Below are 12,266 nucleotides of genomic sequence, written 5' to 3' on the forward strand. Positions count from 1 at the left end.
GTGTGGTTCCATAAATAAACATTGCTTGGCTTGCCTTTTCTGTCACAATATCACTTCTATTACAAAACAGTCACCAAATTTGGAACTTTGACTTTCAGACCTTTCCAACGATATTTCCAACATTTTATCAAGATAACAAAAATATTTGAATTTCTAAAACACAAGCCACAAAGTCTACAGATTGGTTTTTATACCTTGAATTATACCCCTAAAAGGGCAATGTATCCCCTGAGATACAAACATTTAGAGACAGATTACATTAATTCATAACATTTCAATGTAAACCTAATAAATTAATGCTGAACAATAGCTTTTAATCAGGTAAGTCCCCTCTAACATGTGTAAATATGTGAACTAGATCCATCTCGTATGCCTAAAGCTGTGAAAACTAAGAAAAATTTCTGATTTGTGGATGAACGTTCCCTTTAACTTCACTGATAATCTGATGCAATATTCAGACACTTACCTGTGTGGTCAAGCAAAGGTACGTATAAGAGCCTCACCTGACACAGCCAGTGATCTTTTATGTCTCCTGCTCGCCTTGTCCTTCAAAATCCTAAACTTTTACGCAAGGCGCAGTGCAAGTGTGTTTGCTAGTTTCAGTCCAGCTCCGTTCGCATTTTCCTGTCCAGCGACACATCGTTTAATTAGCAAATGCATTTGTGTCCATTTGTGCGCCCATGCGCATGCTGGTCTAAAAAAGAGGTGTGTTCAGGTGCATTGCTGGTGCATTGCTATTTTAAGGAGCTGAAAATAGACTGCACCATAGACCAACTCAAACCTGGTCTATAATATAAATGATTATAGACTGTGTTTTTTTTTTACCCTTGTGAAGTTCGATTCTGTGCAGCATTGAGCATCTGAAGACCTTCTTGGAAGGACTATATAATCAAGCTCTCAGGAACAATAGTTTTCCGGATAAAATCAATTGTGAAGATATAAAATTAAATATGAAACCAATAATAAAAGTTACAACAATAAAATCTACTTGGTTCAACTATAAAAAAAAATAAAAAAAAGAATACTAATATTACTATTATCACCATCATTATTACATACATATATCAGTTTATACACAATAACAAGTAATATAATATTATTAATATAATAATAATTATTATTATTATTAATTTTAAAAGTAAATAATATATATTTACACACACACATATATTGTTAGTATATATGTTCACATTAATTGTTATAATTATTATTAATAGTATAATAATAATTCAAATAATAATAATTATTAATATTTAAACATTATTATTATTATTATTACGTATACACTACTACTACAACTGTATATAACACTTGTGGTAGTTATTATACTGCTGAGCTTCCAATTTATAAAAGCAATAAGCAATTTAAAGCTGTAACGTCAAGAAAAATCCTTCCAGAAATCCACATTATCATTGCAAAAAAAAAAGTGTCAGTGTTGAAAATTTAATTAAACTGCTCATGTCCTTTAGTGATGTGATATGAAATGTAAAATATTCAGATTCACTCAGGTTTTACATTAATATAGTGTCCCTAGGGTGGGCTTATGAATACAGACTATAATTTGACGTCTTGCCATTCGGGCCTAGTTAAAAAACATGGGGTTTGCAAGAAGCGTCCCCATTTCACCTCTGATTATGCGGCATCAAAGCCAGCATGATCTTCCTGTGGGGCCGACAGCACAAACAAACCACAGCCCAAACTCTGGACCGCGAATGACGACATTCCCACCGGGAAACTTCTGTCGTTACATAACATGCATCCTAATACAAACCAACAACCCATCTACTCTTAGCATGAAGACAGCAGCTTAACAATGCCGTCCAGCTCACTCTCTGACCTTCCTATTACATTTATACACCTGCAATTTCTCAGGAAATATCCCAAGGGGCTCCACAGGAGATGTCATTACAGAAATCGGGCACCAGATGTGTAAGTTACCAGATGTGTTTGGAAAACTGGGTCTGGAAACGTTCAAACTAAATGTCAGCAGGTACAAAATAACTTGGGATGAATCCATCACCAGCTGGCTGTACGAATCAGTCGCCGTGTTGAGTTCTGGTAATTACTGCCCAATCCCATTCGGAGGTCTTTGCTTAGTTTGTACAAGGAGTAGCAATAAACCACACACAAAAAAAAAAAAAAACATCTCACTTTGTCTAGACTCATGTTTTGGGGAAAACACCTCACAAGTAATGGAAGTAATCTGATTACTTTTATCAAGTAACTAGTTAAGTAATGCATTACTTTTTAATTTACAATAAAATATCAGTTACTGAGTTATTGTCTTGTGGCGTCTTTTGGCATTAAAATTGATGCGCAGTGACAAATTAACACTGAAAGGCGTGGACACAGATATTTTTGCGCCCGACCTTATTGAATATGCATTTGTAGGTGTTTCCAATCCAGTTGCAAAAGTTAAGGAAGACGAATATTCAAATGAATCATCCAACGTGTTTTACAAATGTTTGCGCTTGTCAAAAATTACTGGCATTTGCGCCATTATTAAATACCCCAAAATAGCATATCTTAAACTGTGTTGCACTTGATATGGCTGCAACTATTAGGAAGAAGCACCTCAAAGAACCAGAGAGCACGTGGTAGAAGGGAGAAGATTTTTTCCACACATATTAATTTATTTTAATTGGCAGAAGAACACATTATCCAAACATATCATTTGCCAAGCTGTTATTTTTAATTTGCTTCAGGAAATAAATACCAGCTCTATCAAAACTTCTAGCAAACCTTCATGTTTTGGTCTCCACATATATTGTGTTTTATATTTCTTTATTACTTTATTCTTTATTTGCACCTACACTAATTTGCGCTGCACTTGGTAGATTGTGTTGGTCTATATGTAAATGAGATGTTGCATCATTTCCCCTCCCATTGGAACTGTTTTAGAATTTTGTTTTGTGCTTTTAGCTAATTTGCCCTGTTTAGTCAAACTGGCCCTAAATGTGCATTTACTCATCTCACTTGGAACAAAAGCGAATTAATGAAAACTATGGAATGCGCACCTGCATTTAAATAACGTAAATATATGTTATGTATTTAAACCCTTTATTATCCATTCTTTGCTGCTGAATTTTTATGATTTTATGGGGGGGGGGTTGGGTGCGTGTGTGTGTGTGTGTGTGTGTGTGTGTGATTGACAAGAAAGTGTTGAACTTTCCTCTCTTGTGTCCTATTCTTCATGCAGTCCATGAAAGGTTTGGATGAGCTTTCTGAATTTGCATTTTATTCAACCTGAGGCTTATTCATTTCATGTTTGATGTGAAAGTGCTTTTACATTTGCCAAAAATAGAACTTTAGAAAACAACTAAAAGTAACACTAAAGTATTGTAATGCATTACTTTCCATAAAAAGTAACCAAGTAACACAAATAGTTACTTTTTTAGAGTAATGCAATATTTATATGAAAGCAATGACAGAAGTTAAAAAGCAATCCTAAAAATCCTAAAAGCAAATAGAACTTAAAAGAATTTTGAGAAATAGTCAAAAGTATAACATTTCAATAATTCTCAACATACTTCTAATCTGCCATTGTATGTTATTTGCTTTTTATATTTTTAAACACCAATTAAATTTAGCTTAACAAATATTACAATCTACATTTACAATTGTAAATCACAGATATAAGATCTTTATTTGTATGTTGTTGGATAATGCTAATTTGGCTTATATAATTATATTTATGCATTATCTGTTGATTTCAGGGTGAATTATGATGCAGAAAATTCTTTACAGCTAATAAATTTGATCTAAAACCAATATTTAATAAAATAATAATACAAAACTTATACATGCAAACACTATCATCTAACAGTTTGGGTTGAGAAAGGTTCTCTTTTATTCATCGAGGACACATTAAATTATTTAAAAGTGACAGTAAATCGTTTTTATAAAGGTTTCTGTTTCTAATAAATGCTTTATATTCATTAAACAATCCTGAAAAATAAACTGCATGGCTGTTTCCACAAAAATATGACGCAGCACAACTGTTTTCAACATTGATAATAATAGGTTAGGGTTAGGGTTAGGGTTATATTTCTTTGGCAGCAAATCAGCATATTAGAATGATTTCTGAAGAATCATGTGACTAATGCTGAAAATTCAGCTTTGATCACATGAATAAATTACATTTACAATAGACTCACATAAAAGACACTTATTTTAAACTATAAAAATATTTCACAATATTGCGGCTATATTTCATACTGTACCTCTAGTCTCGGTGGTGTTGTGTCATGAGACGTTTGTCTGTATTTTTCCAGTCGGCTGTGTTCACTCTCCCTTGTGTTCTGTCTCTGTTGGGTTTTGCTCACTGACTGTGAACAGCTAAACTCCTCCTAAACCCTTGATTTTCAAGGCTGCAGCTTCATGAAGCGTGGCGTTCAAGTGGCCCTCTTTAAACACAACACAAGCTCATGTCAAGCATCTGTCAGGCCTCTGAAATCATGATTATCTCAATAGTTCACCTAAAACAGTCCCATTGTGTTCTTACTAACTGTATTCTCATTTAAACCTGGAATATTTCTATAAATGACACCCTTTTATTTCTTGACATCATCTTATTTCTAGGGAATGGTCATCTGTGAAGTCTTAAACACAACTAAGTTCACTCAATTAATTATTTTAGATGTCTGCGGTAGATGAGGAATGATCTGATGCTTTTGGCATAACTCATCTGAATAGTCAGGTCTTTGGCTGGACAATGATCCATAATTAAAGTAAATCAAGTCATTAATCTAGATTAATAACCCAGCATTTTTAGGCTTCATTGGGATTAATTGAACTTGATCTGATGTCTTTGCACAATTAATCATCTAAAAGCATGTAAAGAGAGTTTCAATCATAAATTTATAAGAGTTCATGTCACAGATGCCCTATAACAATATCGTAAATATAAAACACTGTGACTAATACAGTATCACATATAGTGCATTAAGCTACAAACTCGATAATAATGCACAATGTTTCCATCTAACATGTATTTTGAGGTGCAGCTTATCATATTAATGGAGTGTTTCAATAGTTAGCAGAAAACCATTTACCTCACAATGTTAATAGATTTGTGTTGGATGAATGGAAATGTAGATATTTTACTTTTTTCACTTATTTCAGTTAATGTCATGAAACTAGAGATCTAAGCCATTAATAGTAGCATTTTTCACATTTTTCACAAGGTGGCTTATTTGTACGAATTCGTACGGCCACATTCGTACAAATTCATACGATTGTTGCCAAATCGTACGTATTTTACGAGTTGCACAATTCATATGAATTTGTACGAATTACCTACACCTAACCCCGCCCCTAAACCTAACCGTCACTGGGGTTTAGACAAATCGTATAAAATCGTACGAGTGAGGTCGTACAAGTTCGTACGAATAAGCCACCTCGTAAAATACATACGAATTGGCCGTGAGATACCGTTGCCTATACTGTTTCAGTAAACCCTGCTTCTGTACAGTACAATTTATGCTGGAACTCTCAATGGGTGCATTTCCTAAATACAACTATGGTCGCAAGTTCTGTTGTTACCAATAGAACTAACAACCATATAGTTAACTAACAATGCTTTTGGGAAACTCACCCCAGATTGATTCAACCTTGTGACTTTGATCATTCAGTTCAAGTGATTCACAACAAAACCAGTTTAAAAGAGCCATTCATTCTCGAATTTGACATCACTTTTAATGATTTTAAAAAGCACGTATAGTAAAACGTCAAACTGAGCTTTTCAAAACTCTAAGTAAAGTCATTGTGTCGCAAATTGATTCATTGTTTCGAAGCGCTCCTATTGGAACTTCACGTTTTGCAATTCATTTGATTCAGATTGGGACTTCGAAGTGCGTATCATAAATCATTTGATTTAGAGTGGAACTTCACTGAAGCGGTTTCACGAATCATCTGCGCTCTGAAGTTCTGATCTACATCAAATGGCACGATCTTCGTTCCGAGTCCTGATCTGAAGGTTTTCGAATCATAATTCATTTCAGAACTTCTGAGCCCAGATTGTGAATCATTTGATTTAGATCATCTAGATCATATCTGAATAAAGAAAAGAGAGGTTTCGAGGCTAGATTTGTGTTTATGTGTGTGAAATTTAGCAGGCTACACTAATTATTTGTTATATTTTCCAATATTCCAGATATCTCAATATGCTCTAACAATATCAGCCACTACTAAATTGTCCCTAGCAATATTTTTGATCACATAAATTCGGGAAACTCTGATCACAAATTCCTATGGAAATGGCTCAATGTGACCGCTTCTTGAGAGAAACATCAACTCTTTGCTTGCCTTAGTAAACATCACTAATTAGTGGGCAGAAAACATCTTATTGATGTGTTAATATTGCCATCTCGCAGGTCTGATGTTCCTGCACTTTAGAGCAACACTGTGAGTGACTGGCATCAATGATACTTGACAGAAACAAAAGCACCCGCTCATGTGATGCAAGGCCGCGGCTCCTGAAGCTCTTCACAGAGATTCAAGAGCCCTGGATCGAACAATGGCGTGTTTCTTCCTCAATACAGTACTGCTAGCTGAATCAATCCAGACTTTCGCTTCAAATGTTTCTTCCTCCGTCTGGAGTTTAATTCAGTGTTGATCCGGCTCTCCAAAGCCCAGCAGACCGCAGAGACACTGTGTTAGTATTCACTCAAGTCCAGTGCTTCACATGGGCAAAATGAGTGCATTACATAACAATTTTCAAGATGCTTTGCTGATTTCTGCGGTTTTGATTTCTGAGGCATCATCATTTGTTTATAGACACTTGCTTTATTTTGCACATTTTAAAGGGGTCATATGATGCAAGTTAAATATTATATTGCTCTGTAGAGTGTTACAAGCACTTGATGCATTAAAAAGATCTGTAAAGTTGCAAAGACTAAAGTCTCAAATCAAAAGAGATATTTAATACTTTAATAAAGTTAAGACTTGTCCAAGCCCTCCTAAAACGCCTCGTTCTAACAGGTCCCTACATCTCTAAGTCACTGAGTGGGAAGATTTGCATAACACCGCCCAGATGTTCATGCAAAGAAAGAAGGTGTACCTTTTATTCTCGTTGTAGTATTGTTGTTGCTGACGCCGCCATGTCATAAAGACGCTGTGTGTTTCACTGTGAAAGTGAAACTACTTTGTTTGGTCTTCCAAAAGAGCACGATATTTGCTTCGTCATGCCTGGAGCTGACAAGTGCTGGTCGCTGAGGAAATACATAAACTTTGCTCTGTGGTTCACTGGATTGGCTTTCACCGTGGACAAAGCGGAGTCCAGCTCGGGGTCGTCACATGTGGTTGTTGCATCACAATGCCCTGTTCCACGCCCAAGCAACTGTGCCAACATGCTTTAAGTCCACATACATTGTCCCAGTGCCAAAACACTACTCCCCGATGTCAAGTCAAGTCACCTTTATTTATACAGCGCTTTAAACAAATCAGAGTGTGTCAAAGCAACAACATTAATTAGGAAAACAGTGTATCAATAATGCAAAATGACAGTTAAAGGCAGTTCATCATAGAATTCAGTGATGTCATCATGCAGCTCAGTTCAGTTTAAATAGTATCTGTTCAATCATTTGTGCTAAAATAATTACCACCCCGTTGCACTCATTATTGCATATCGTTATGAAGTGCTTTGAACGACTGGTCCTAGCAAACCACAAGGACTGTCTCCCACCCACACCAATTTGCCTTCCCTAGCAATAGGAGGACGGAGGGTGCAGTATGCACAATGCACTCTGTACTCACATACTTGGACAAAAACAACACATATGTAATGATGTTGTTTCTTGACTTCAGCTCAGCATTTAACACTGTCTTTCAGTGTCGTTCACTGTCACAGTGTTCCTGTAGCTAAAGTGGTAGAGCATTGCGTTCCCCGGGAACACATGATTGGTAATAATTGATAGCCTGAATGCACTGTAAGTCACTTTGGATAAAACATCTGCTAAATGCATTCATTTAATTTTATTTAAATTCATTCCCTCTAAGCTGATCACTAAACTTGAAGACCTGGAAATTAAAACCTCCCTCTGCAACTGGATTATGGACATTCTGACCAACAGACCTCAGCATATTCGGTCAAGCCACACCCCTCAACACCATCACACTCAACACCGGCGTACCACAGGGCTGTGTGCTGAGCCCGTTCCTTTACTCCCTCTACACCCACAACTTCAAGCCTGTGCATGGATCCAACTCCATCATTAAGTTTGCAGACGACTGTGTGTGTCTGTGTGTGTTTGCAGCTCATTAACACCAGTAAAGACAAAGGAGCTCATTGTGGACTTCAGGAAGAAGAAAGGAAGCATGCATGGCCCCATCCACATTATTGGGATGGTTGTTGAAAGTTTCTCCAGCTTCAAGTTCCTGGGAACCACCATTCCAGAGGACCTGTCCTCGACTACAAACACCTCCAGACTAGTCAAGAAGGCTCACCAGTGCTTCTTCCTTCTCAGGACACTGAAGAAGTACCAGCTGTCTTCAACCATCCTGGTGAACTGTATTTGTCCGATCGAGAGCATCCTGACCAGTTGCATTACAGTCTGGTATGGGAACTGCTCAGTTGCTGACCACAAGACACTGCAGAGGGTGTTGAAAACTGCCCAATGCATCACAGGGACACTACTTCCTGCTATTGAGGACATCCAGAGAAAATGCTGTCTACGTCGGGCTCGCAGCATTCTGAAGGACTCTTCTCACCCTGACCTCAGACTGTTTAACCTCCTGCCCTCCGGGAGGCGCTTCAGGAGCCTCCAGACAAGGACCAGCAGATTCAGGAACAGCTTTTTCCCTACAACTGTCTCCTTACTGAACTGCAGTCAGAATTCCCCCTTCCCCTATAACACACACATACACACCAAACAAACACACTTATCACCCCTCCACAACACTACATCTGGCTTACAAACAAACAAACAAAAAACAGCTCACTTGTTATTACTTGCACTACGGTCTGTTCATCCAAAATACTTAATAATCTGTTTGTACACTGGAATATTTTTCTATGCACCTTTTTAATGTCCATTGCACTAGTTTAAATGATGTTCATATGTTCATAGTTTCCGGTGGAGTAATTGGAAACGAGCGACATTTGCTCCACTCACCGGTCTCGAGTCCCACGGAGGAGCTCCGGAAGGATAAAAAGAGGAGGAAAGGGAGTGAAGGACGAGAGAGGAACAGGCCTGGGTTTTATTTTGTGTTTTGGTTTTGTATGTGTGCAGCAGTCGTCGTTTTGTGTTTATTTTGTTATTAAAGTTTGATTTAAATGTTCGCCGGTTCCCGCCTCCTTCTTCCAGTACTACTAACGTTTTTTTATATTGTTACAAGTATCTAATCTAAAACAATATGTTAAGGGGCTTAACATTTCCGTTAAATGCTCGATTCGGGCAATCACAACGCACTAGATAGCTGGCCAATCAGAGCAAACCTCGCTTTCTCTGATGAGCCTTCGTTAAAATCGACGTGTTTCAGAAGGCGGGGCATAGAGGAGAAACAATAATGTACATTATGTGGAATATAATTTGTTTTTTTGAACCTTGAACCGCATAAACACATTTCATAACACCAAATAATGTTCTTTTTAGCAGCATCGTATGATCCCTTTAAAGCATTTAAACACTTTTCAAGGCCATTATGTTGTAAAACTGGCTGCATTCATAAGGAATAAGAAGAAGTAATTTCATGATTCACAGACTTTAAACTGCAAATTAAATTAAGACGGCAATCAATAATTCATCACAGTGTGTTTTCTGGTAAAATTATAATTATGCCTTATGTACTGTGAAGATTGATTGCACGTGTAAAAAATAATAATAGTCATTTTGAAATTAGCCTGTTATTTTTCCTTCAGATTATATGTTACTCTGTTTGGGATCAATATGACCCTGGCAAAAAACACACACTGTGACAAACACATACATAAATTTGGTAATTGACGGACTATATCACATTTGGAATATAAAAATTTCAGACTTCTTTGACAATTCAGGGTGAATTGATATTATCTTCCCTTTAAATTATTTTAACAAATCTAATGTGCATTGAAATATTTGTAAATATTTAGGCTTGCATAACCATTATGCTGTATGTACACATATTTATGCATGTGAATATTTTCTCTTGCATCTGAACCCACACAAGAATCATGGCATATTCCGTCAGCAGTGAACTAATCATTCCTTTATTTGGAAAAGAGCTGGAATAACATCAAACTAAATAGAATAGATCATTGATATTTAGAAAAATGTCAGTTTGCGAGAACGGTTGCTGTTTATTTACTGTTAATGAAACCACTACTTCATAATAACACGTATCAAATCAGTGTAACATAGTGTATCATTCAAATGGAGAAAACCATCAGAACTGACTTTAAAAATCCTATATATATATATATATGACTTGCTGTTTCTACTCTTTGTGCTAAATGAAGAGGTTTGAGGCGATGAATAGAAAACAAAAGGGCAAAAGAACACAAGTATTCATCTAGTTTGGTTGATTTTACAGCTGGAAGTCTCAGTTTCACCCGTTTCGCCCTGTAAATTTGTCAAATGCTGTTCATACATCAACTCATAAAACCGTATGTCAACATCTGCTCTGCTACATAATCAGTTTAAGCATACGATTGAACACGTTAGTAGGTAAGAAAGAAATAATAACCCAAAACATACCCAAAGTGCTCCTTAAACGTCGCTCTGAATTTAGAAGATTCGTACAAAAATAACAAGAACTAGATATATTGTGCATAAAATCAGAGAACCAGATGAGACTGTACGTGTTGGTCACACACGGATGTTTCTAGCTGCTGCACATGTACTTCTGCGTCAGACTTTGATTGTTGACAAAGACGGGATCCACCGTGGCCACTTTAGCAGCGATGAACGAGTGAATGCAATGAAGCACAGCCGTCAGATTCGCAAACTCCAGCTCCTGGAAGAAAAGAAATAACCAGAAAGATTACATTTGAAAATTAAAACAAGACAGCAAAGAAAAACATATATACATTATTTCATATATCAGGCTTTACAGGGTTAAAAATGTCTTCTCTTTTGACTCAAATGAACAATGACTCTGACATCAAAACAGTCAAACGAATATTGTAAACCCCTCAAAATATTCTATGTTTATACAGCATAAATGTTGACTTGACATTTCATCCTAATATTCTCGTGTAAACACAATCTGACCTTCATTTCGATCTGTTTATTCTCTGAATTCTGGAACAGGAGCTTCACTCGTGTCTTGCCGTCATCCGATGAACCCTTCAGCTGGGAGAATTTGTATTTCCAGATGGTTTTCTGTAGAAAAGCAAGTAAATAAAGGAATAAATAAGCAGAGCAGACAGGCATGCAAAAGCTAAAAATAAAACGTATCACGAAATGAAATTAAGCAGCACAAGTGTTTTCAACATTGATGATAATCAGAAATGTTTCTTGAGCAGTAAATCATCATATTTTCATGATTTCTGAAGATCATGTGACACTGAAGACTGGAGGATTGATGCTGAAAATACAGCGGAGCATCACAGAAATAAATTACAGTTTAACAGATATTCACATAGAAAACTCTGAATTTAATTTCTAATATTTTTTACAGTTTTTACTTTGTTTTTGATCAAATAAATGCAGCCTTGGTGAGAAGAAGAGACTTCTTTCAAAAACCTTTCACCAACCTCAAGCTTTTGTAACCATAAAGTAGATTGCTGTCTCTGTTGAGATCTCTGTTAAGTTATACCACATAAGCATTTTTGGCAAAAAATGTAAATAATAATAATAACATCATTAATTAAAGTTGTCATATATATATATATATATATATATATATATATATATATATATATATATATATATATATATATATATATATATATATTATACACAGTATATACTGTATATATCTCCTTGGCACAGCAACAAGCTTCATTAAAACAAAAAAGCCCATCTCCTTTTGTCTTTTATCAAAATCCATTTGTTTAGAGCTGTTTTGGCTTGTTTGCTTCTGTGCAGATTTCTCTCCTGATTCAGACCAGACCACTTTTTCACTGGAGGAAGCATTATTATTTATTTTGGACTCATATTTTAGTTTAAATTAGTTTAATCTTTGGTCTTCTCCAGATGTTCACTGATGGACTGGAGTGCTGTGGATTATTGTGGTTTTTATCAGACTCTCATTCTGACGGCACCCATTCACTGCAGAGCATCCATTGATGAGACACTGATGCAATGCTACATTTCTCCAAATCTGATGAAGAAACAAACTCA

The 12,266-nt window shown here is 36.2% G+C and overlaps 1 protein-coding gene across 1 annotated transcript in view; it reads right to left on the reverse strand.

Annotated features, from left to right (window-relative positions):
- Positions 1 to 10,173: 10,173 nt before the first annotated feature.
- The window catches only part of LOC127976346 (gamma-2-syntrophin-like), a 71,652-nt gene continuing 69,559 nt past the window's right edge, over positions 10,174 to 12,266 (reverse strand). Inside the window, exons 16-17 of the mRNA XM_052580709.1 lie at positions 11,193 to 11,303; positions 10,174 to 10,935 (exon numbers count right to left, since the gene is read on the reverse strand). Of these exons, the coding sequence (XP_052436669.1) occupies positions 10,804 to 10,935; positions 11,193 to 11,303 (243 nt within the window). The 3' untranslated portion in view covers positions 10,174 to 10,803. The remainder of the gene's footprint in view (positions 10,936 to 11,192; positions 11,304 to 12,266) is intronic.

The sequence above is a fragment of the Carassius gibelio genome, chromosome B17 (genome assembly GCF_023724105.1).
Source record: "Carassius gibelio isolate Cgi1373 ecotype wild population from Czech Republic chromosome B17, carGib1.2-hapl.c, whole genome shotgun sequence".
Lineage (NCBI taxonomy): Eukaryota > Metazoa > Chordata > Actinopteri > Cypriniformes > Cyprinidae > Carassius > Carassius gibelio.